At 40.6% G+C, this 27778-nt stretch overlaps 1 protein-coding gene across 1 annotated transcript in view; it reads left to right on the plus strand.

Moving 5' to 3' along the window:
- LOC308291949 (guanine nucleotide-binding protein G(s) subunit alpha) overlaps nucleotides 1–27762 on the plus strand; it is a 36716-nt gene extending 8954 nt beyond the window's left edge. Inside the window, exons 2-12 of the mRNA XM_080734109.1 lie at nucleotides 1536–1608; nucleotides 7950–8004; nucleotides 8366–8485; nucleotides 12107–12204; nucleotides 19255–19309; nucleotides 19713–19786; nucleotides 20214–20272; nucleotides 20866–20986; nucleotides 22130–22260; nucleotides 23471–23538; nucleotides 24543–27762. Coding sequence (XP_080590235.1) covers nucleotides 1536–1608; nucleotides 7950–8004; nucleotides 8366–8485; nucleotides 12107–12204; nucleotides 19255–19309; nucleotides 19713–19786; nucleotides 20214–20272; nucleotides 20866–20986; nucleotides 22130–22260; nucleotides 23471–23538; nucleotides 24543–24689 — 1001 coding nt within the window. The 3' untranslated portion in view covers nucleotides 24690–27762. The remainder of the gene's footprint in view (nucleotides 1–1535; nucleotides 1609–7949; nucleotides 8005–8365; nucleotides 8486–12106; nucleotides 12205–19254; nucleotides 19310–19712; nucleotides 19787–20213; nucleotides 20273–20865; nucleotides 20987–22129; nucleotides 22261–23470; nucleotides 23539–24542) is intronic.
- Nucleotides 27763–27778: the final 16 nt, after the last annotated feature.

The raw sequence follows: 27778 nt of genomic DNA on the forward strand, positions 1-27778 counted from the left end.
GGAACAGCGTCTCCCCCGGACGGGTACTGCCCATAAGTCCAACATCTCATTACTCCACATGTGTGGTTAAGGTTAGGGTTAGGGATAGGGTTAGTAATGGGGAGAGTCGAACCAACGCAGTGTCAGAGAAATGCACCGCCAGAACAATGACACGGCACCAGCCATTCAACAGATACTGAGATTAGCCTCTGCGTAGTCTCGCGTAGCCAGACAACTATTCCACATTCTCCGAAAGCTATATAGAGTCTGGAACTACAGCTCCTGAACGGCGATTAATGGAAACTGGCATTTCCTTTCATGAAAATATATTTTAAAATGTCATTTCTGCTAAGCAGGAAGCTAAATATGCTTAGAAGATTTTTATTTATATTAGGATAATATGCGCGATTTTAAAAACGAATGGTAGTGAGGAGGAGGCTTCACGTCTTCCGCTTTAACCGGTAGTGGGTACTCATCTTAAAGGACAATTCCAGGCTAAAACATATGCCCCCCTTAATTTGCCTTTTATCATGATTGTTTCTACCTGGTTTGGTAGATTTCTGTTATTGTCTGTTACATGTTACAAATACTAGCCGTCAGCTGCACCCAGCTGCATTGAATGAGATTCCAGCGTTCCATAGCCTGAATGGTTGCAACCTTCTGATTGGTTGAGTCGACGTTTCAAAATTTGACCGAAAAAGCCATTTGACCACGACTCAGTGCCGTGCTGTGATACTTACATTTTAGTGTTTTGAAGAGTACTCTGCGTAGGGCTTTTGTGACATTTTCCTGTGGACTTATTATCTTTTAAGTAAGGTTCGGTGGTTGTACCAAGACTTCCACCACTGGACCTGTAGACTTTCAACCAGCCTAATATGATCTTTTCTAATCACAACTAAGTGACTCAACCTTCTGTGTGTACTCTCTCAACACAAAAACTATGACTTTCTGTTCTTCATGAATGCATTGCTTCCTGTGTGTTCTATGCAATTGGTATAAATAATGTGAATATCACAGCAATCACAGCAATATACCGTGAGTATGTGCTCATACAGAGATGTACATATACACACACAGACCTGGGTGCACTCAGTCACTCACTCAGGTGACTTGTCAGAAACAAGGAAATATATCGCTTGTCTTAGATATCGCTTGTCTTAGACCTTAGTGTATTATTGAGCTTATCATTGTAGCTAAACTGAGACTATAGTTGTATCGGCAAGTAAGCAACATCCTATTCTCTGATATTTTAGATGGAGGCATCTTACCTTATACCACAACACGAACACATGGTCTTCCACATAGCCAATGACTCATCACATCTATATCATTATCTGTCTGTCTGCTTCTGTGTCCTAAAGACACAAACCACATGAAATGATTTACATATGTTACAGTAAAGCAGCATAACCTTTGCCGGGAAGTCGAGTAGTTCTGTCATCTCATTCTCTCTCTCTCTCTCTCTCTCTCTCGCTCTCTCTCTCTCTCTCTCTCTCTCTCTCTCTCTCTCTCTCTCTCTCTCTCTCTCTCTCTCTCTGTCTCTGTCTCTCTCTCAGGAGCTGGAGAGTCAGGAAAGAGCACCATAGTCAAACAGATGAGGATTCTGCATGTCAACGGATTCAATGCAGAGTAAGTATGATCAATTTGCATCAGGTGTGTCTCCCACCAATTAAAGCCTTGCTGAGTCCTGTTTCTGGTGTGTGTGAGAGAAACATCCCCCAGCTATGATGTACAAGTACACCCCAGGACATGATGCTAGTATGTCACACTGTCACAGGGACTTGCCCCCAATCCAACCCTTGATGCTGAGTGCCAAGCAGGGAGGCATATGGGTCCCATTTTTATAGTTTTCGTTGTGACCCAGAATAATACCCAGAATTAATACCACAGGGTTACCAAGATGGTTTTGTAGAATTTAGGGATTTTGCAATGCTATCTTGGCCTATTTGCACAACCCATACTGTACTGGTTCATTGTCCTGTATCTTTCATATCTATTCTATTCTTTTTCTCTATATTGCTGTCTGTCCTTTTCTCTCTAATATTCACTCCCTGCCTGACATTATTGCGACCGTCAGTCCCTCTGTCTGTCTGTCCGTCACGTCATGTCACTCCACACTTTTGGCCCTACTCTAATCTCGGGCACCGTTGCCCCTATCCATGCCAGACTTTGCACACACACTCCTTGGCTGGCAAACAGCAACCTCCGCCCCTGATTTCTCACATTCCCCTGTTCTAGCGCCACCATGAGGCTGTGTGTATACATGCGACCTGACGGTTGCTTATCTCCCAATTAGGGAATCTTAATGCTCCGTGGAAAAAAGTTTGTTTAAGCTGTGTTTCCCAACCTGGGGTCTGGGCCCGTAGTCCAACATCATTCATTAATCTGCAACTGTTGTTAACTGACATAATTAATAATGGACATAATTTTTATGGCTTGTGTGTGTGTGTGTGTGGGTGGTGTGTTTGTGTCTGTCTGTCTATGCACTTCTTTGTGTCTGCGTCTGTGTGCTTCTTTGTCTGTTTGTGTTTAGTGGATGTGATTAAACGGAAGCATCTTGGTTAGACTAGAAAATCGGCACCTAGGGCATACAACGGCGTGTGACACAGCTCGTGACTTCACAATGCTTGTGTGTGGAGTGTTTCTTCATTAACAAGACACAAATACATAACTAATATCATCACTTTCAGTTAGATTTGTAACTTGTTCTTGTTTACCCAGATATGAATAATTCCTGCATGTTATAAATAGTAAAATGATTATTCCCGTGTAACAGGTTACGGTTGGTCAAATGCAAGCTTATGCAAGTGTATGCTTATGTTATATGGGAGTGTGTGCTAGTATGTGTGCCCTCTAAGATAGTGTTTGGTACTTTCAGTTGTTGGCCCCAGCCAGGGCCATGCAGAGACCGTTAGAGCAGTGGTTCCCAAACCTTTCAGGTCGAGACCCGAAAGAGATTAGACGTTTGCCCGGGACCTAAACTTTCACTACTTCTTAATTATAAAATATTTATGGAATTCTTTAGATTTTTTTGGTTTCGGACCCACTGTTTTGGAAACGGTGCATTAGAGGGACCGGTGCAGGGGCACACAAGTGGAACAGTATTTTAAAACAACACACACCAACATAATTTACTCATAACCTGTTGAATTATATATCAACCGTATAGAATTTCCTGCCTTATTTGGACAGTACAGTGACAGGAAATGGGGAGAGAGACGCAGAGTGACACGCAGCAAAGGTCACAGGGCTCGGGAATCGAACCCACGGCTCACTGTCAAGCTGAATTAGAGCCTTTATGTGGTATGCGCCTTAACCACTAGGCCATCGTTGCCCCGTAACATGGAATCTTAAGACAAACCGCATCGTACTACAGTATGATTCATCAACGCTGGATCTGAGTGTGTGTCTGTGTGTGTGTGTGTGTGAGTGTGAGAGAGAATAAAGAATAAAAATCCAGATGGATTTATTTGTCACTAACAGATAAAAGCAGCAAAATGTTGGTGGGACATTTTCCACAGAGTGTGTGTATACTATATATTTTTTGTATTGGTTTTATTTTAATCTGTTCAGAAATTATATGCATTTTTGTGACTGGACACACCCACTGCCAATTGATCAATTGGCATGAAAAGTTAAGCAGTTAAGTTTGTCCTAGGACCAGGAAGCTTATAGAGAGAATGTGACCCATATAATATAATAAGTCCATAAATAAATCAATACAAATACACTATGAAACAATACTGAGATGAATCGTGTGTCGATGTTAAGCCTATCAATATTGCGTTGTCACTCTAAGGTGTATATACAAGGGCTCAGGCCACACGTGGGCATACACACAGGACTCAGGACCAAGATGCGCACACACAACCTTGTAATGACCCATGTGATTTATAATGACTATCAGGTTGAAAATGTAAACAGGGCCTTCTCATTCTCCTTCCCTACACAATAAACAAGAGGGTGAATCTGACTGGCCAATGCTGGACCTCTTCTCTTTTTCTCTCTCCGTCTCTGTGTCTGGGTCCCTCCTTTTCTCCTCGTCTCTCTTTAGTGGGAGCTATTCTCCGTCCTCCAGCATGTCTCTTTCTTACTCTCTCACTCTCTCACCCCATATCTTTCTAGCAGGCTCTCTATCTAGTGTGCTTGCTGTCCGCTTCAGCTTCTTGATGAAGGTTGTTACACTGAATGTGAATTTGTGAGTTTTTTAGGGCTTGTCCAATGGAGGACATTTTAGATCCCGGACCAATGTGGATGGTGTTGATTTTGCTTTTAACACTTTGACTGACTTTTTCCTATTGTATTTACCAGATTTCGGTGGTGCATGCATGCAGCAGCTCCCTTTCATGTCTGCTCAAAGTCTTTTCTTTCACGCGGCGAAGAAAGAATACAAGCATGATGATCTGTGTGTAAGCTATTGTCCATAGAAAACAGGAAGTTTTGACCAAACAAGCGATAGTGGAAAAGAAGTGGAGATATATCCATGTTTCTGCTGCCAGGATGTATACAATGCAATGGGCGCCCGAAGTCCCCGGATGTAGTATTCCGCAAGGCATCATGAGGAATTGAGTTTTTTTCGCTCACTAGACTGTCCCTGGACATGATAACGGGGCGTGGCAGTGATAATGATGTTTTTTTTTATATATATATATATATATTTTTTGTTAAACACAGCAGACTGTCCTCTCCTTTTAATATTTTTATGGCATGGCTAGCTGTCAGTAGGTAGGTCGGTAGGGCTGGGTATCGTTTGGGTCTAATCATACTTTTAAATTGATGCTGATACCTAGGGTATACTGATACTTCAATTCAAAAACAACTTCAAAACAAAAAACAACCAAAAGCTTGTGTCAATGACATAGGCAAACTTATACTATAATGGAAGTGATTGGGGCTCAGATCAGGCTGAGACCTCGCCAAAATTTTGACCCAGTCCTATGTGGATCCTCCAAGATCCACGTTCTGATCTTCTTTTCTTTTAATTGGACATTAGTAAGGCCAAGAGGTAGGAAGCTTTTCCCGGTTGAAACAGGGCAGCAAGGTGCCGGACAAACCGTCTTAACCAGTACACCATTGACTGCTGCTGAATTATTATTATTTTTTTTGTAGTCTGGGAAGTGAGAACTAAACGCTTTTCCATGGCTAAATTTCAGGTTCTAAACATTCAGACTTTGTTTTTTTTTTTTTTTTTAGACTAGTTCTTGTCTGTAGTCGGTACCGGGAGTCTACATGACAGTAAATATGAAAATCTCATATTTGTGCTGATCTTATGATATTTTGCTCTGATTGTTGAGACATATTTCTGTATATCTGTGAAAGACTAGTATTGGCCAAGCAAGCAATAGCAGTCACCACTAGCAGTTAGGGGTGTGTGTGTGTGTGTGTGTGTGTGTGTGTGCAGTTGGGGTGTGTGTGTGTGTGTGTGTGTGTGTGTGTGTGTGTGTGTGTGTGTGTGTGTGTGTGTGTGTGTGTGTGTGTGTGTGTGTGTGTGTGTGTGTGTGTGTGTGTGTGTGTGTGTGTGTGTGTGTGTGTGTGTGTGTGTGTGTGTGTGTGTGCGCGCACATGCACATGTTGTACTATAACTGTTGTACTATAACTGCACCTTTTTTTTCTTTCATTTTTGCATTCGTAAACAAAGACCACATTTGTCTAGCTCTATTGTGCGTTCAAAAGTCACGACCAAATTCTATCAGACAGGGCATTCTTGCTTTCACTTTATGCTGTGCAGCAGTATAGTTTACTGCAGTGTTTACTGGTCTAAAACAGTGACTAAGGACACAAAAGTAGGTAGCGACTAGCGAGGTGTTTTGGCTTTGATTTGGGGGTTTTAGAATTATGGACAGATTCAGATTCTAATGCACTTTATATTGTAATACAAGATTAAAACATAAGACCTACCAGGGGACAAAAACGAACCATAGCTTACTACAGGAATGCGGCTATTTAATACATTGTGTTCTGACTTCTTCGACATGGCAAACTTCAGATCACTCAGTCAGGACTCAGTTATGACAAATCCCATCTTCATCACTTATATAAAACCTGTAAACGGTTCATGTTTAGAAATGTTTCTGCCACAAAGACACCAACTATGTTGTATAAACACCTCATTTAGTTGAGAGATAATTACAGCATATGGCATGTCGGTGAAGGTCTGTTTACTCTTCCCAAATCAAAAACAAATTCTTTGTAATGTGCTGTAGTTAACCGTCACGTGCCATCACCACATGGAACCCACTTTCTGTAAAAGACTGCAAAAAATGTAAAATGGGTTAGACCAAATTTGTCAATTTGGCCATTTTATTGGCCGAAAAATGGGTAATGCAGCAAAGAAGTAGATTATTACAAAATAAATGAAAGAATCTCAGCACTTTAAACATGAGATAAACGACTGTATCTCCTAACTCTATATAGCTCTCCTAAGCAATACTTTAGAATAGGATATGACACAATATAAAGCTTATCGTCCACACGTGGAAATTTGCCTATTTGTGGTCACTGGAACAGTGCAGCTGCTGTTTAGCAAGAGTATAAAATACAAAAATTATCTGGTACACTGTCAAATTCTGAGTTTTAATTCATAATAAAAGTAAGCAAATGGAACCATACAGTACATGTGTGAGTTGTTGGAGTTACAATTGGATTGATTAATTACTTTGTAGGAAGACCAGTGCAGATATCATGTCATGGAATTTAATCATAGAAATAGAAAAGTATCTGTACTATTTTTACCAGCTGTGACAACTTGGCTGTAATTGTTATCTCCTTGTAGTAATAACCATTATAATAATAATAATAATAGTAATACTACCACAGATTTATATAGAGCTTTTCTAAGTTTTGAGGGTGCATTTTACAGGTAGTTGAACCTTAGAGATTGTAATGTGCTAAAAACAATCAAGCATCTTTATGGCAGTGGAAGTGGAACCTAATGCAAATGCAAAATCACTTTTTATTTACTGCCTTGAATTGCAACAATATGTCAATATCTCTTATGTACTAAACTTGACTCTCTTTCTCGGTTATAAAGTTATTTCTATTTTGTATCTGTTTTTTTTTTTTTTTTTTTTTTTTAGCTGTCGCTGTGTTCTAAAAGACACAGAACTCGGTATGCAATGTGTGCATCTGTACTTGTCTTGGCCATTAAAACTGTTTGTGCTTTGGTACTGATTCAATTTCAGGCAGTGTTCTTCAACACTGGTTCCCAGGAGACCCTTTGTACTGTTGATTTTGTATCCTACCAGGACGTTAATTGCATTCACCTGGCCTACTAGGTCCCTAATTAGACAGCTAACATGACATGGGTGAATAGAATCAACTTTTCCCTGATGGGATGACGAAAACGAAAACTTGGGATGAGAAACAAAACTTCTTTTTGAAGAACCTGGTTGTTGGGTTCTAATGAGAGTAGTGTAAAGAAAGTGGAACGGAATTCCAAAGAATTTGATCGTCACTTCACTCAATCATTTCCCTGAAGTTCTCTAGTGGGCTATTTGAATGCATTATACAGAAAGATAGAACAGGTTTTTGTTGTGTGTGATTAGAAGTCAATAAATGCATCAATATAGAATATTTATACAGTATATCAAACCGACACGTATGTGTATTTTCACTGTTATGTCTTTAAAAGAACGTTAACATCTACTTTCACCTGCCTAGTTGACATACTTTAAGTCAACATGACCTTGTTAACTTGGTTAATTTGCATATTGCATTTTATTTATTGCTTTAAACGTCTCACCTTTTAAAAGTGCACCCCAAATGGTCTGTTCTGATGCTAATCTAAATCTAATGCGCTAGCGTTCACTTTTAACTTCTGGCGGGAACTGAACAGAAGCGCCATGCTCCGGAAGTTGCTATGAAAATATTGGTTCATTGGAGTGAACAGAGTTGTTGTCACCACTCCGGTTCTGCTGTATTAATGACATATTGTGAACCTCGCTGAGCATCTGTTTGCGTCTCTTTTTCAGGGAGAAGAAGCAAAAAATTCAAGACATCAAGAATAATATTAAAGAAGCCATAGAGGTGAGTGACTGAAAAGATTAAATGTATCCTACATGCATCTTGTTCTATGTAAGCATTGATACCACCCAAGGTTTAAAGGGTTAATTAAATGTGTGTGTGTGTGTGTGTGTGTGTGTGTGTGTGTGTGTGTGTGTGTGTGTGTGTGTGTGTGTGTGTGTGTGTGTGTGTGTGTGTGTGTGTGTGTGTGTGTGTGTGTGTGTGTGTGTGTGTGTGTGTGTGTGTGTGTGTGTGTGTGTGTGTGTTGTTATCGGATGATTTTCTTTTGTCCAAAATGTTAAGGTATCTGCTTTTTTCACTATTTTTGTGAGCCCAACCATGTTTGTGTGTGTCTCTTATATGTGTTTGTGTGTGTGTTGTTCAGACCATCGTAACGGCTATGAGTACACTCACCCCACCGGTGCAGTTGGCCTGCCCTGACAACCAGTATCGGATTGAATATGTCCTCAACCTTGTCAACCAGAAAGACTTTGAGTTCCCATCGGTGAGTACACACATTAAAACACACACACACACACACACACACACACACACACACACACACACACACACACACACACACACACACACACACACACACACACACACACACACACACACTCATACACTCACCACTGGCATCAGTAGCAATCAGTAAAAATGGCACAGCAATAGTAGTAGTGGTAACAGTATTAAGACATATTTCTCAATACTGACATGTTGAGCTAGATTCCGTGTATGTATGAAATATGCTATGCAAATTATGCTTATTATAGTACTATCATAGCATTTGGTATAGTATTATCCTTATTAGCGATAATAACTAGTCCTTTGCCGGGGGTGTGCATTGTATATGAGGGATTGAATGTAGGAGTGTAGGAGAAGTGATGTTGGAGAACCCAGACCGGTGCCCGTTGGGCAGAATAGTCACCATTGATGTCCAGTTTTGCAATACCCGTTGTATCCGTTTGTCTGTCTGGCTCTCTTTTATGCCTGTGTCCAAGCCAGTCTGTGATGTCCTCACCAAATTTGGGCACTGTAGTGATGTCAGTCAGTGATTTCAGTTGGGCATTGTTGATGTCCAGCCACATGCTGAAACAATGCCCAAACTTGGAGATGAGTAACAGCCGCATGCTCTTGCTGAAACAATACCCAAATTTGGAGATGAGCATGCTGACATCACTGATACTAAACAGTGTCGCCACCATGGTAACAGCTGTTTAGTATCAGTGATGTCAGCATGCAGACAGACGCCGGACGCACAGACATTCTGAAAATTAATAATAGTTAGATATCCAGTAGCTGACCGGATTTCGCATCAACCACATAATCACAACGTCCTCAGTTTGATTTTGTGGGGAGACCTTTTATAGCATGTCCTTCCCCATTTCATAGTCCTGTGAGTCCCGTCACTTTCCTGCTGTCTACTATCCTACTGATGTAAACAAAAACGAACGCAACAAAAATGTATCTAAATGATAGTAGTAGCAGCAGCAGTAGGTTTGTCAGCAATAGCAGCATTAGTAGCTTTAGAAGTGGTAGTCATACTGTAGTAGATGCAGCAAATATTTTATGTATTGTTGTTCGTCCTACACCTGAGAACGATGTGCACTATCCTTTCAATGCACTGTAGCAGAAACTCCCATCATCCCAGGTCTTAACCCCATGACAATGGTAGAGGTGAGGTTTGAGGTATACTAATGACCTGCTGTACTCTGTCTCTAGGGTTAGGCTGAGGGATTTGGCTCCCTGTGGAGTGTTCCCATTAATCTAATAATTGACTTAACAAACTGTGAGGTTGGAGTGCTGCTGTTCATTTACAGTTACCTTTGGTTGGCTTGACTTCTCACTTTGTGCACTCATTTCCTACTTAGAAGTTGTTTATAGTATACAATAGAAGATTTATCTCAACGTTTTACCTTTTTTATGTTTTGCAGCTAAACTCAGCCCTGTCCACTTGAACACATAAAAGTTGATTCACTGAAATCAGATACATTCAGTTTACTTGATTGTACTATAATTATTCTATATAATTATATAAATTATATAATATATAATCTTTAGTTGGAGGACAGTAGAAACGCTGAAAGGTTGCCAGGGTGTCCCACCCCCAAGTATGTTGTAAGAGCAAAATAGTCGGGAAGCAGAGGAATTTGAGGCTAGGCAAGCAGGTGATATGATGATCTAGAGGCAATGGCATCCACACATACTGTATAAGTTGTTTTCTGTGATCGTGTTTTACATTATAGGCTCAATAAGCATCTTCATTAATTTATTTATACATCAAGTCAAGTCATGCTGCTCACACCACAGCTTTTTACAGTACAGCGAGCAAAGCATTCAGCGTCTTGCTCAAGACACATATCTGTGGTGAGCATCAAACCTGTGTCTTTTCACTACCACCAAGTCTCCCTGCTGCCCCAGAACATTCCACATATGCCTAGTTGTTGGGAAACCATTACTGGTTTGATTGTTTTATTTGGCTGCATTTGTTTGTTTGGTTGACTTGTTTGTCAAATGCAAGCCCCCGTTGTAAATCAGGACGATGGAGTTTGGGCATTTGTCCCTTTTGCTAGGAAAAAGACGCTTGATAGTATGAGACGGAGCATCAGTAGTAAGCATTTGTGTGTGTGTGTGTGTGTGTGTGTGTGTGTGTGTGTGTGTGTGTGTGTGTGTGTGTGTGTGTGTGTGTGTGTGTGTGTGTGTGTGTGTGTGTGTGTGTGTGTGTGTGTGTGTGTGTGTGTGTGTGTGTGTGTGTGTGTGTGTGTGTGTGTGTGTGTGTGTGTTCATTAACAAGATCCTCCTCACTTTATCCTTACTTCCAGTCAGATCATGTGTAACATTATTTAAATGATGTTGTTGCCTTTTTTGTTGACCAAGCTATGTATCTCATTCATATTCTACATTCTACAGACTTTGTATGTCATAAATCCGTGTCAGAGAGGGAATGAGAAAGAAAGAAAGGGTGAGAGTAACACTGAAATGCAAATGGATACATCCACTCTGAAACCAGGAAGTATCTTGCGTTTGGCCTGGATTAGACCCTGTGCATGGCCATTACTACCACAAAGTTCCTGTTGCCTAACTGAAACAGGGAACATATAATAGACATTCATGGGACAGTTTAGTTAGCCTACACCTTATCTACATTGGCACCTTTTTTTATTTCAGTAAACAATGAATTGTTAAAGGACAACTGACTTGAACCAGAAATGGGATAAGAGCAAAAAACACTGTGCATGGACTTGAGAAGTTGTTAATTCTCTGTATAGCTCTCGGACTCTGTAGAATAGAAATCGTAGTAAATTATTTTCATCAGAACTAATAATTGTGATTAATAATTGTTGTCACACCTACCAGCAAATTAATCGGGGATTACCTTTTAAGCCATTCTAAGCCATATTTATCCCCCATCTGCTCGCTTGTTGTATAAATCATTCTGGATGCGATTATGAGCTAAATTAGTCAAATTTGGTGTTAAGCATACAAATAATGGTGCAGCCCAGTTGGTTTAAAGTAAGCTGTTCCAGTGAGTTTCCTCTGCCCTACTGGTATGTGTCTCTGTGTCCCTCCACCTCTATTTACCTTCTCAGACATGTACACAGGCCCCGACCAGGCACAACGCACACTGCATGTGGTGTCAACAAAGCTGCAGTACTAGGCCACTAGGCCCTCAGACACGTTCTATGGACGACCGACAAAATCCATATGCTGCTTTCTTATAATCACCCATAAGAAGGGAATTGGCTAGGGCAAATTATGTCTGCATATTACTGTATATACTTTTGTTTAACATTATTTGTACTGTGCATCTTGAAGGCCTGGGAAGTGCTGCATAGTGCTGCAATCATATATCCTAACTATTAATATGTGCACACAAACATAGTAAATTTGCAGGCATGCACTGCACGCTGGTATAGCTCACACATACACATTCTCTACTTTTCTTTACTCTTTGATGCGGCTAATGTACTGTAAGTCACCGCCATGAAGTAAGCAACAGTCACAAATATTTATACCCAAGTGTTATACACCTTCTCTGTATGCCTCTATCGCTTCTCCACACCCTTGCCCTCTTCCCTCTCTTTCACTCATCTCACTCCCTCTCTCTGTCCCTCCTTCCCAGGAGTTCTATGACCATGCGAAGACACTGTGGCAGGATGAGGGGGTCAAGGCATGCTATGAGAGGTCCAATGAGTACCAGCTCATCGACTGTGCGCAGTAGTAAGTAACCTTCCAAGCTGCATGACATCTACACCAACAAGATGTTTTCTGGAAGTTCTCTACTTCATTTTTAGACAAGTGTTGGTTTAATATTCATTTTAGCAGGGAGTCAGGGGGACTGCCTCTGCTCTTCTGGGACTGGTTCGACCTCCCTTTCGTTAGACCACCTGTTTAGGGTTAGGTTTAGGCATAGTTTTACTGAGGTTAAGGTTAGGTTTATGTGGTCTAACCAAAGGGTGGTCGAACCAATGACATGTTACCGGGAGTATGATATTCTCTAGGTTGACCCAATGCCAAAATAATTCATGGACTAGAACTTGTATCTTAGCCTTAGAGAACTGTAGATAATTCCTACAATGCTACATAAAAGCAGTTGGTGTCTTTGCTCACTGACTAAGTAACAACTACAATTCCACTAGTTGGTACACTCGTTTAAAGGCTATCGCGGGCGTTATCATACCGACTGGTCTAAACTAATGCACCCACACTTCACCCCCACTTGATGAATTTTAAAGACCAAAATTGAATATCATTACAGCTACATGTTAAAACAGGTTATCAATTTTATTATTTATTTTTCAAGGTACTATACCCAACCTAGGGATCCAGACGATATTGGTGATGTTGCATTTCTTATCAGACCTGATAATTGAAAGCACCTGTGCTGGCCTTGCCTCAAAGTCCTAACACACGTGATTGAGTGTCCCAATATTCTATGAGTCAGTAACCTAATCCCAAAATCCAGTTCAGTGTAGGGTGATATACTACCACTGGAACTAGAGACCGGCTTGAGACAACCTGAGAGTGTGACACCAGGTATTATATAGTGAATAATCAATGTTCCGATGTGTGAGCACATCAAAACCACTTTAAATCTTTTTTTGACTGAGCTTAGATAATCATATCAGAGGAATCAGAAGTCCCGTGGCAACATCGTGAGATGTGATATTTGTCTTTATTGTACAAATTGTGTCGTAATGACGCACAATTGTGCATGTGTGGACAAACAAAACCTGAACCTCTATCCAATGGAAATTGCCTGGAAGGTGTTGATTGCTCCCCATCGCCTGGGAGGTGTTTGGGGTGCTGAAGTGGTTTAGTATAATAAATGACGCATACATAATAAGGAGCTACTACTGCGCAGGTGTACGCCCTTGCGCACTCGCAGCTGTGTTATTTTTGGAGATGCTCGTACCCCTGAAGGCGCAAATGAGTTGTGGACGCAGAAGCAATCTGATGTTGTACAAATTGACTTTGAACATCACTTTCAAACACTGTTGTTAAATGATGCATTCTCACTTAAATGATGCATTCTCACTGTAAGACGTGTGCAGCGTCACTTTAACCCATTATAGATGGGTACACATTTACAGTATGTGCTTTTACCCTTCAGGCCAGGAACATATTTTTGTGTATTGCAGTACATGTACACTATGTAGTACAGTAATTTTATTTTACTTTTGTAAATGAAAGCCAAAGGTGTATCAAATAGTTTTGGAATTTTGTTTCTACCTGCTACAGAGGCTGAGTAATACGTTTTCCAGAAAAACATTGGGTAATTTTCAAATCGGTCTTTGAGACTTTCTTTATATAATGGCTTTTAACTAATGTAGAGGAAAGGACACCACCTAGTTCTACAGGTGCATTTACTATACTGTGGTTTGCCTATGGTGGGAACAGCTTTAATTCATCACTTTTCTTTTACATACATTATGTCCCAGAAGACACCTGGCTGTGGCATTTGACTGTCCCCTAAATGTTCATCCACCACCTCTCTGTTATTTCATTTTCATTTTATTCATTTGGCTTGATCATTAGACCCACTCTCTCTACCACCTTCCTTGATTCATTGACAACTCTGTCAGAGCATCTTTTAGGTGGCCCACTTTCAGATCCCATAGTGAGAGACTGATGATGAAAGGGAAGCACAGCAGGCTGAAGAGACCTAAGGATTTTATTCCAGGCCAGTGGATATGCGTGTTCTAGGACTACAGCACAGTGATTTTGCTAGGTTTTCAATGTAATGGGTCCCGGGACCCACAGGTGGTCATTCAAATTATTTTATGGGTCCCGCGACGACACACGCATTATGTATGAACAGTGAAAACATCACATGGTGGCAAATAGCTACTTGTATGTAGTTAATAAAGGACAGAAGGATGGATTTACAAGATCTTCTCAATCATTTCATCAATAATGCCAGAACGCTCAGCTGTGGAGACTCCACCACATGCAGCTCAGCTGGTGCAGTGAAATGACTGATAGCAGGAAGGATAGAGTTGTATGCATCCCTGGGATGCAGTGATGCTTAGTTTAATGCGTCCTTTAAAAAAATATGCGTCAGTAATGCAGTGATAGTAGCATCACTGCAACAATCGATTATTTTATTAGTGATTTTTCTATCGATTCTAGGTTTTAGATTTATTGAATACGCTTATTTTATATAGATGTCTAATATAATTTAAATGATTAGCCACTTAAGTGTTATTTTATACTTTGTCGCACTACAGTGTTGTGCAAAAATAGTGAAAATCACTGATCTACAAGCTCACTTCGGGCGAGTTGTGAATTTGTGTACATCAGCAAGTTTCACTATTTTGAAAATGTTGATATTTTTTAATATTTGGGATTGATTATAAATCTATTATTAAATATCGATTATAAGTAAGTGTTCAGTTTGTCCAGTTTGTTTTTTGTTCCTATAAATCATGGAAACGAAAGGGAAACCCTACTCATATGACAACTTATTTTTTATGGAAAATCACCTGAGGCCATATGTTCATCGGAGACCTGTAAAAATGTTAATGTCTAAACTTGAGAACAGTTTGGCAGGTTTATAATTTTTGTTTTGTTTTTCTATAACAAATCTCTGGACACTTGGCCTAAGACATCTTTCTCCTTTCAGCATTGTGGCTAAGACAAGCTTTCTGTTGGTCTTGTACAGTAGTTGCAGGGTATCTGAGCACTTGGAGGCACTGCAGTACTGTACCATTACTTGAAGGTCACAACTTAAAAGCTAATCAACAGTTACATTTACTGTTGAAGTGTCCTTTTAGCAAGATACTGGACCCCTACCTGCTGCTCAGTTATTGTGAGTCAATGTTGATAGGAGTGTCGCCCAAATGCCTAAGGTAATCTGTAACATATGCAGTATATGACAAATTCTTATGGGTCGGTAAACAAATATAGTTATTAAGTCCTAGCCAGTTTTATGGTAGTATGACAGCTTTCATAGGAACTTTATTAGAAGGCAAGTTAGCGTCTATCAGCTTCATTAAAATATATTATATTAGGGATGGTGAGATTAACTGGTTCATTATTAAACATATGGTTAAAAATGTCATGGTTTCCAAACGTTAAGAATTGTATAAGTTATGTATATAGTATATTCAGCCATGCATTCCACTTCTACGCATTCATGGATTCTGGATTTGTTTCCATACATTGTGGCTCGTTTTCAGATAATGTTCTCAGAACCTAATTTCAGCCCTGCTCAAAAGGTGGTAGTAGTTCTAACCTGAGTTCTGGGAATGCATTGGAGGAGCAAGCAGTACTGTGGTTCTGGATTGGTCAAGCTGAGATAACGACACTGCAACTAGACACTCAAGCAACACACAACGGAGGAAAGCCAGTTTACAAATGTACTTTCTCATACCAGAGCTTTTACTTTGTCATAAAATTAACTTCCGAGAACATTTAAGGCAAGAAATCAACAATGCAGATTTTAGAATAGTTTAATTCGGAAAACAGGATATTTAGAGAATATATACCAGTAAGGGCGAGAAGCGACCTCACCCTACAGGGTGAGGTCTTGCACATGGGCACATGCACATGGCTGCTTTGGCATGTATTCCCTTCTGCTGAGCTGGTCGAGTCATCACTGTGATGTCAAAACAGGTCAGCTATATCCATATATGGAGTCTGTGAGGTCAGTTGTAGAGGTATTGACCAGCTCCATATATGGAGATTTAGGTGATGATCCAGTTGTCTTCATGTATGGATATCCAGGGTTTGATTAGGTCAGTGTCGTGATCTTCATATATGGAGAGGCGGTGATGATCAGGATCTCCATACAGTATATGGGCATAAAAGGGACAAGGACGGAATATAATTTGGAGATAATTTGGGATGACATCTTTTCCGGTTGTATTCTTCTTCTGGAGTCCTGACTCCTGGGATCGCTCACTGTTTGTGGGAGAGTGCCCTCTATCGGAATAATTGAAAACACGGCCATTGACATAGATCTACGTTCAATTGCGGTAAATGTGTTAAACAAATAAATACATTTGTAATCTACACAACTGTAGATTGTCGGTATATAGTCCTGTAACATCCATCTCTATACTGTATAATCTATAACATCTACATATATCTTAACCTTTCCCTGAGGTTAAATATTCTCACACACAACTTATTTTACAATATACTGATAGAATTACAGTAAACCCGATAAAGGCCTTGCATGATTTCCTCCGCCATCGGTGTTTGAATGTGTGTGTGAATGGGTGAATGTAATGCACAATCTATGTAAAGTGCCTTGCATAAAAGTGCTATATAAATGCACCATTTACCATTTACACACACACACACACACACACACACACACACACACACACACACACACACACACACACACACACACACACACACACACACACACACACAAAATAGCTTATATGTACACTGACAACATGCCACAGCATCTGACGACATATGTGTCAACACTGCCACCTGTCTTTTGCCCTCTCTCACTTCCTCTGTCTACCCCCTCCAGTATTTTACTCAATTAAAATAAAAACAATATTGAAATCTCACACAAAGACATTTCATATTCTGATGCTTGTGTTCGATTTTCTTTTCTATTTTCAAGTTACAGAATGTGCGTATGTACTATGAAAGGGTTTTGTTGCCTAATGAGTCATGAATCCTCCACACAACCGAGATAACAATCAACGCTGTCATCTTCGATTGGGGAAAAACAAGGACAAAAACACCAGAGTTGGAGTTAACAAAGTTTTCCTGAACCAGCAGTGACTTGCACTGTTGCAGGAACCCCAAACATGACCTGTCCCCTCTGAAGATAGAGGGACAGATGAAGGGAGGGATTGGGGGGTGTGATGTCTAAAATTCAAACTGTCTAGCTTTTGAGCTTCGAAATAGTGCTTTGTGTTGTATTTTGAACAGCGTAGGGAGACGGTAACCCCCAGGTGATGTAGTTGGTACAATCCAGGAGTTTGTTCCCTACATCTATCTTTAACACACAAGCTCACACTCCGCCCTCCCTTGCTTTTTGCCCCTTCTGACATTTCTCTTTATCTTTCTCTCCCTCCTCTTAACCCAGTCTCAATGTATTTTGCTCACTTTCAGTTTCTTGGTGAATCTTTTCATTCTTCTTTCTTTCTATCTCTCTCTCTCTTTCTCCTTTTTCTGGCTCTAGTCCAACAGACTACACAGTAGATTGGGAGCTGATCGGGCTATTAATAGTAGCTATGGTTGGGTCTCCATGGTAACCGTGCTGAGGAGCTATTTTTGAAATCTGCTCTGTAATGTCAGATAGACACCAGTACTCTATCATTCTCTCCCCCTCCCTCTCTCTTACTACTCCTGTTTTTTGTCCATGTTCCTGTATGCTTTCTTTTTAAACCTCTCTCTCTGACACACACACACACAAGAGCATTTTCTCTTTTCCTAGTTTCTTTCCTTTTTGCCATTCCTCCCTTCTTCCTTGCTACCTCTTATTCCATGTTATCTCAAACTTCTCTTTCGCCATTTTAATAAATAATAAAACAAAATAAATTAATCCTTATTAGATTTAATAATTGACATACTCTTTTAAGATAACACTGACTTTGGGGGCACATAAGCACTGTGACTGACATTACCGTGTGTGTTCAGCATTTATTTCGTCCACTGTGTGCGCAGACTGCTCACCAATGCTAAAACCTTTTGTATGTACTGTAGTAGTGTTCACGTTTATAATCTCCAATGCATTAGCATATCCACTCTGGCACACGCCATTTCTGTTGCCATAACAAATAAGTCCACCTTAACATATGCGCACGTGTGGGGTGAGGTTGGCGTGTATGCCAGCAGTGATGCATGTACGGGAACATAGTCGCACGCACACGCACACGTACACACACACACACACACACACACACACACACACACACACACACTCACATTCTCTTTCTTTCTCTCTCTCTCTCTCACACTCACACACACACACACACACACACACACACACACACACACACACACACACACACACACACACACACACACACACACACACACACTCTTTCCATTACCTCTCCATTCCCTCTGTGATTCTCTGCTTTTTGCTCCCACAGCACAGGCATTGCAGCCCTCCTTCGTTGTACAAAGTTAAACCCTCAGTGTTAATATTTGTTACTCAGAGAGTGTACAATAGTAAGCAAAATGTTACAGTCAGGTAAAACGCCCTAAGGGTGAGAAGTGACCGCAGGTCGCAGGGAAACAACAGAATTAAAAAAATAGTCAGTGTAAATGTGGTAATGTACACACACACACACACACACACACACACACACACACACACAGACTAGGGCTGTATTGACTCAGGATCCAGGCTTCGATATTTTAGAAGTATAAAAAAAAAAGTCCTTAAATTGTCACTTTAAAACTGTGCAGATACCCTCTATACATTTAAACGTTATGTTGGTTTGTTTACTGTTGAGTGAGAAAACAATGTGGCACATGAAGTTAATCATCTGGGGACCCCCCAAAATAATTTGGGGACCCCCCTGGGGGTCCCGATCCTCAGGTTGAGAACCACTGATGTAGACAGACTTACATACACACACATACACACACGCAGTCACTTGTAGAAGCGGCTGGGCACTGCCTAAAGAATGACACACAAATTAATTACATTCATTTTTATGAACGCTAATTGAGCCTTGTATAGCAGTGAATACTATATGTGTAAGAAAGAATAGAGTTTGTAAGGACTGTGTTTGTGTTTGTTTATGTCCAGTACTTAACATATTCTTTCCTTTATCTTTGCAGCTTTATGGACAAGATTGACATAGTGAAACAGAATGACTATACTCCCACAGATCAAGTGAGTGCTAAATTAAACTGATGCTAATGTACTAAACTTGATCTACAAAACATAAAATATGGATATCCTGTGTTTTGCAAATATACTTTGATTTAGTTTATCAAATTTGTATCATATTTTTATAATTTATTGTAACTTGAATTGTTAGCAAGGGATTCTTCTTCACAACAATACTTCCTCATTAAGAGACTGTGTGAAACACTTTTCACTCTAAATTTTAAATAAAAATAGGCAGCCTAAATACAATTGCTAAACTTCATTACTTTTCCCCACCCTGTCTCCTTTTAACTAAATGTGAAGCAACTGTTAATTGGAACTTCGGAAGACAACCCCACAGACTTGAGGATTCATTTTACACACTTATTTGTTTACCCTCTTTTTTTTTTTTTTTTTTTTTTACCAGGACCTTTTGAGATGCAGAGTATTGACTTCAGGGATCTTTGAGACAAGATTCCAAGTGGACAAAGTCAACTTCCAGTGAGTAAATAAAAACTCTCAGATGAATCAGTGACATAAATCAGATGAATCAGTGACATAAATCTAAATGTTGGTCTTTAAAACACGAATCAATGGTTCTCAACTGAAATAATGATACAGTGGCATCTGCATTTTTTAAAGACCGTGTGCCGTGACCCCCACCCCCCCACAACATAATCATCAGATATTATGATTATACTTTTTTTTACATTCAAAAATGTTGACAGAAAGTGTTAAAATTATGTTTTTATGTGGCCACACCACCTGTTCATTAAGTATGCCTGGTTCTCAAGTGGGTGTGGTGACCCAGCAGAAGCTAGCCAGACAGAAAAAAGTACAAAACTGTGGCACCACCTGACAAAGATTCATATACACATGTAATTTATTTGATCTGTATTTCCCACATTATGATGTTTTCTCTTCATAGCATGTTTGATGTTGGTGGTCAAAGGGATGAACGCCGGAAATGGATCCAGTGCTTCAATGGTACGTTTGATTGATTGGTTGATTAATTTGGTGACATCCTCTATACTCACTCCTTCGTCATCTCATCTGCTTTCTTTGTCTCAATTTTTCCCCCTTTTAAACCCAATATCGTTCTCTGATTCTTTCCTTTTATGCTATCCCACTCGCTGAGTGACAACTCTCTCTCTCTCTCTCTCTCTCTCTCTCTCTCTCTCTCTCTCTCTCTCTCTCTCTCTATCACCCCCATCCCCTCACATTCTTTTCTCTTTTTTTGCAAAGGCTTTTTAAAAGCATTGACTTTCGCAAAAAAATAAGAATTCATTAAATACAATACACGCAATATTCAAACCTATCAACTTGCTGTGCTCAAACATCCTGTCATCTGTGTCATTAGCACAAATAGCTTAGCTGAAATAACGTAAACATGGGCGTCTCCTGGTCGTGTTCACGATTTTACGCTGGGTCGTAAATTACCGGGTTGTCAAACACAATCAGGACAGTCAAATGACTGGTGCTCGGCGCTCCTCTTCAAATGTTGATATATGTATGTTATATTTGTTTTTCCTATCACTGATTCTCCCTTTCTCTTGGTCTCTCACCTACTACTCCTGCAGATGTAACAGCCATTATTTTTGTGGTGGCTAGTAGCAGTTACAACATGGTGATCAGAGAGGACAATCAGACCAACCGTCTACAGGAGGCCCTCAACCTCTTCAAGAACATTTGGAACAACAGGTGAACTTAGAGTACAATAGACACACATACAAATACATAGAGTACATGCATACATATACACATTGACACATAGACAGTTTCATATATTATATTACGAAGACTGTCCCAAGTGAAGTGTCTCATATAGTGCATACCTGCCTGATCTAACCCTCACTCTCAATCTAGGCCTAAAATAGTGAAGAGCGAAATGCCCACGAAGACTGTACCAAGTGTCTCATATAGTGCATACCTGCCTGATCTATCCCTCACTCTCAATCTAGGCCTAAAATAGTGAAGAGCGAAATGCCCTAACTTTTTCCTCTAATCCAGGGGTTCTCAAACCTTTTTGGCCGTGACCCCCAAAATAAACATATTTGAATTGGGGACCCCCACCCTGTCAAGCACTTGCGAAGCGTTGTGACTGTGAGCATGTAGATTGGCTATTTTCACAATGTTCGCCTTTTGCTTACTTAATATTTGACAGTTTGGCCAGTTTGTATTAAAACGGTCTTGAAAGTCCTTAAATTGTTACTTTATAAATGAGCAGATACCCTGTATACACTTTTACTGTGTATTGGTTTGTTTACCATTGAGTGAGGAAAAAATGACATTAAGCTAATCATCTGGGAACCCCACACAATAATTTGGGGACCCCACTTTGAGAACCACTGCCTAATCTTTATATATTTGTGAGGACATGTTGTTGATGTATTTATGTGTTCATTAAAATGCACAGGTAGTACAGGGCATAGTAAGTGGTGTGGGAAAACAATATCCAACACAAGAGAAACTGTGCTGGTCTGTTCCATATGAAACTATGGTACACTGCTTAGAAATAAAGAGACAAGCATTTGATAATAAGAGGGCATAATAGTTCACTTCAACAGACTGATTTGATTCAGTTTAATGTAATGTCCTGCTTGTCTTCCTTCAGTTAACATGAATTTAAATTTATTTCTGTGTTACTTTTATTTAGTTTTATGTTTTTCTAAAAATATGTACAGTATATTACGACAAAGGGTTCAATTATATTCAAATTTAAAATGTTCATACTCAGGTGTCAAATTTGTAATGGACTCTACTGGTAATGAAATTAAACTTTTTCGTTGAGGACGGAAACTCAATGTTGCTATTGTTTTAACTTCTGTGTCCTATGCTCTGCAGGTGGCTGAGGACCATTTCTGTCATCTTGTTCCTCAATAAGCAGGACCTGTTAGCAGATAAGGTGCTGGCGGGAAAGTCCAAAATCGAAGAATACTTTCCAGAGTTCTCTCGCTACACCACACCGGACGATGGTGAGAGACATGAGTGGAGAGCAGACACGATTGATAGAGAATATAACAGAAGTTCTATCAGATGGCATGGAATGCCCACCCAGAGTTTAGAGTTTGGCTTCAATTCGATGTCAAGTGTTTTCTGGGGGGGAGAATAACGTTTCAGGGAAATAATGTAACTCTCATTTTTAAAGTAGGGTGGCCAGATGTCCCAGATTGCCCAGGAAAGTCCCAGTTTGTAACTCAGTCCCGACAAAAGTTTTGACAAATATTAATATGACCCAGTTTTCACCACCTGTTCCAAATATGACCCAGTTTGAAAAAATGTCCTGTTATTACCCCTTAATCTTTATCCCATTGATATATAGAAATAAAGGTCTGTAACGTTTGGTTGCAATGTGCAAATATTTACCTCATATATTTTTTCCAGTCAGGCCATGTGACATTAAGACTTGTGTGTAAATCTGTCCATGTGTTGTACAGTCATCTGCAATTTAATGTGCTATTGTTTGACAGCCTTTTATGGTTCTGAGATTTTAGATGAAGTTGGATAGAAAGACCGATAGATAGACAGATTAACAATTCAATTAACATTGAATCACATTGATTAACATAGTGTAGATCAGTGGTTCTCAACCTGTGGGTCGGGACCCCCAGGGGGGGGTTCCCAAATTATATAAGTGGGTCCCCAGATGATTAACTTAATATGCAACATTGTTTTCTCTCCCAACAGTGAACAAACCAGCTTAAAGTTTAAGTGTATAGAGGGTATCTGCACATTTCTAAAGTGACAATTTAAGGACTTTTTAATTCCTCTAAAATGACCAATTAAACATTACCTATTAGAGGCCGAAATTGTGAAAATAGCCGGTCTACATGCTCACAACTCTTCGCAACGTGAGGCGTCGTGAGCATGTAGATCTGCTATTTTCACAATAGAACCGCGTTATACAAAATGTAATGCCTCAACTCTTAGTGCTTGTCAGGGTGGTGGTGGTGGTGGTGGGGGGGGGGGGGGGTCCCAATTGAAATATGATTATTTTGGGGGTCGCGTTCTGAAAAGGTTGAGAACCACTGTTGTAGATCAACATGCAAACCCAATTCTTGAAGTAGCATGCAGTTAGTGCTGCCAGCCACAAGAGGTCACTCTGACCACTCACAACCTCAACAACAAGCCTCAAGAGACTTGCTGTTTTAACAACTTGATCATGCTGTCACTCCTCTCCTGCAGCAACACCAGAGCCAGGCGAGGATCCTCGGGTCACAAGAGCAAAGTACTTCATCCGAGATGAGTTCCTGGTAGGTTCCGAGGAAACCTGTATCATTTGCTTTTTGAGAGCATGTGTGAATTTACTTGCCTAACACAAGCAGATGTGAGTGTTCAGCGTGTGGGAGAGTGTGCAAGTGAGTGTTTTATCAGCGACCAAATATACAGCAGGCAGCAGAACCACACATCGGGCTGTTATAGCACCACCAGGAGGCAGATTTAGCCAAACACATTTTTTATATTAATCCTACAGATTGTGTCCAAACATCACGCAACTCGGTACACAGTATCACTATAGTCATGTGATCAAGAAGGATCTATCTGATTTCTTCACACACATTCCCACTAGGCAGAGAAAAAATGCCACCCTTTCACATTGGCCTATTATAGCGCCACCGGGAGGCAGATTTTAACGCAGATCAGTACACATCATCTCTATAGTCATGTGATCAAGACGGATTTGTCCGATATTTCATATTCCATCCTGATAGGCTAATTCCAAACATTGCTGGCCCACATTAACCTACCAGATCTGGCGGAGACCTGTGCTCCGAGTGGCACTTTTTCTTGTTTCACATCTTTTTGCCCTTCATGGCGTTACAACCGTAAATGCATCCTGTGACATGAAGTCTGCAACCTGCTAATAAAAATGGCTTTACAGACTTGCCAAAGCGTACACACTGAGTGCAACAACTATACTATCAATATAGAGGCCTCCACCCCTCCTGAGGAGCGGCATAGCTGAAAGGTTAGGGAGCCCACCTGGGGAAACGGAGCCCCTGGTTGTCCATGGTTCGATTCCAGGATAGCAATGTCGATGTGTGTCCTTGAGCAAGACTCTTAACCCCTAATTGCTCACGTGCTCCTCGTGGGCAGAGAGTCAGCTGGGTTGGGCTGAAAATACTTAATTTCCCCCTTGGGATAAAGTAGGTATCTATTAGTATTAAGTATGGGCAAAATGTTCGTGTGAATGTGGTCAATTACAATATCAGTCTGCTGGTAGTTTAATAAATTGTCATCCAATGTTTTTGTACAGAGGATCAGCACAGCCAGCGGCGACGGGAGGCATTACTGCTACCCCCACTTCACATGTGCTGTCGACACAGAAAACATTCGTCGCGTCTTCAACGACTGTCGAGACATCATTCAGAGGATGCACCTCCGGCAATACGAGCTCTTGTGATGGGAGAGGAGAAGGGTGTGTGGCCAAAAAGAAAACAACAACAAATGAAACAGAACTTTGAACCCTGAATCCTGAACTCCCCTCTTCTGTGGCAGTAACAGTACATGCTCTTTTGTTGAGGGCGAGCCAAAACACACACACACACACACACACACACACACACACACACACACACACACACACGCACACACACACACACACACACACACACACACACACACACACACACACACACACACACACGCTTGCGCACACACAGACACAGATACAGACACTGAACTTTAATTCTCTGGATCCTGGAACCTCCCGTAACTCTGATGCAGCCTCCTTACCTATAGCAAGAAGAGATATGATGGGAGCGTGGATTTGTGTGTTGGGGTGGGGATACACAAATGGATTCTCATCTCCACCAATGACCCCTCAGGCCAAACTCCTCTGACAGATGTATTCTGATTTGAATGCGCATCCCCCCATGCAATCCTGGAACGTTTCTGATCCTCAGTTATTTCATCTAATCCCTAAATACCATGATGATTTAGATTCAAATGGAGGGGAGATGTGTGCGAAGACTGTTTAGGTCGAGATTAATTTTAAAAGAGCTACTACTTCTACATTGCAACCTGGAAAGAGATTACTGTTGAAATACTGCATTTAGAGAATTATACATCACAGCAGATGAACTAAACTTCACTGTATTTAAAACAAGCACTGTGCTCAGGACTTGAACTGATTTCATGGCGCACGCACACACACACACACACACACACGCACGCACAGTTTGAACACAGATCCCTACCTATGACACATTCACTTCACTTGTGCGCGCGCACACACACACACACACAAACACACACACACACACACACAAGGAGTTGTGCACTCATCCACAGAATCGGCACAGATAAAAATTATGGACACAATGCTTTTTACTGGACCGCATGGCCGTTGGCCCCACCATTGGCTGCCTGTGAGTCCTCCTGCAGCAGCCATTGAGAGACTGGTTGTTTTGGCTGCCTGCACATAGCACAGTGCATTGAGATCGACTAGACTGCCTGATTCTACAGCCAAGCCCCGGGAAGAAGCAGTGTTAACACGGAGACTGACAAAGGACCATAGAGGGGTGTGTTGTGAACAGTAAGCCTGAAGCCAGGGAGGTTTCAGGAAGAGGGAACAGGGCCAACGCTGATGTGAATTTATTTTCTTTCTTTTTTTTCTGGTTCTTTCTTTTTTCTGGTGGAGTTTGGACATAATTTTCAATGGGGCGATGATAATCATTGCTCCCCTGACTTCTCCAACGGGATTGTTTTACCACCTGACTTTGCCTTGTTGGTGGTGCAGCAAAAAAAAGTGAAGAGGGATTATATTAAATTTAAAAAGAGAAAACGCCAACTTTTACGGAACTCAAGTAACGGAGTGCAAAAAGCATCCTTCTACAGTACAGTACCATATAAGTTAAAGAGAACTCTCATCCTGTCCTGATTGACCTTGTTTTACTGTCTCCACAGCTGTTTCTGTCTGTGTAGACTTTTGTGCCATTGTGCCCTGTGCGCTTTTGTTTCTTTAGCTGACTCTGTCTCTCACTCATCTACTCCTACCCCCCATCATTATTTTCCTCTGCTTATGTTCCTCTCTCGCATCCCTGCTGTCTTTTTACACAATGAACCCTTTCCTTCCCTGCTTCCTTGCTTTACTGGAAACGGTATTTTATTTTAGAGAAAATAATAATAAACATTAAATTAAAAATAAATAAATATGACAGCAACAACAGCGAAATCGGACACTAATCTTTACTCACTTTCCATCTGTCCTTAGTTCCAACCTCCCTGCTTTCCTCCCTTCCTTCCCAGCACCTCTCCTCCTCCTCCTCCTCCTCACTTCCTTCTTGGCTCCTGTGTATGTCTGTCTTTACTTTACTGCTGATTGATTATTCTTGTACAGACTGTAAAATGTATTATTTTGTACAACTTTATTGAAGAAAAAAAAACTTTTAGAAGATCCCTGTGCCTTGATTACGACTGTATGTGTGTAATGAGCTAAAAGTGGGTGTCATACTGCGCTGTATAGCTTGGCCAACCCCCCCACTCCTTACTAAGCCCCCCCCCCCCCCCCCCCCCCAAATCTTTCTATTCTCCCTCCACGTAGAGGGAGAGCAACCATTTGTAGCTATTGAAGTCTTAAGCATAATTTATACATCAATAGTATGATGTCGCTTGCCGGCAAGAACTGTCGCAGGTTCTCACTGCTTGAAAATCAGTTATTGGTGGCAAGTGACACTGCCTTGCGATGAAGCAAAGATTAAGCTTTAAGCATAGTTTATGCTTTGGTGGAATTGTCACTCGACAACGTGTTGCTCGATAAAAATGAAGAAAAAGAATTGTCAAGCTACATGTTGTATGACATTTCTTTGCCAAAACATAATTAGGCTATATTTCTTCTGTCCCTTCAACCTGTAGCCCCACCCTCACCCTCCCTCTCTCTTCTCTTTATGATTTAAATGTCTATTTTTGAATCCATATACCCCAAAAAGATAAATATATGAAATGTATATGGGTTTTAAGGAAAAAAAAGTATTTTATTAGAATCAAATGAATCTTGACAAATTGTACACTTGATAGTGTGCCTATTGCTATAACTTAAATCCTTTCAACTGAAGTTGTGTTGAGGTTTCTTCTGTTCTGATCCCATGCCATCCGCAAAATACATTTTGATGGTTCAAATGGGAGATAAGTGTTTATTCACCATTTATTATTTCATTCTTTTTTAGCTTTAAAGTAAAGGTGATGAGAAATAGTCCAAATGCTAAACATTGCTTGTTTCTACAACGATCTGTCTTTCTTTTTTCTTTTGCTAAAGGAAGACAAAACAACTACAATAAGAAAAGACAGAAATACATTTTCATTTCTTTTCAATTTGGGGTGGAGGGGGAATCCTCCTTCCTAGCTTTGCACAACTGAGGCGGCCTGTACAGTATTAAGCCTAATTTATACTTTGTCTTATAACCTTGTCGCTCATGAAAGCACTGATTTTCATTGAACGACACGGTCATGCGACACTTAGCAACTCTCTCACTTCAGTGCCCTAGTCTTCAT

Source organism: Nannobrachium achirus (assembly GCF_963921795.1).
Source record: "Nannobrachium achirus genome assembly, chromosome: 9".
In the NCBI taxonomy this organism is placed as follows: Eukaryota; Metazoa; Chordata; class Actinopteri; order Myctophiformes; family Myctophidae; genus Nannobrachium; species Nannobrachium achirus.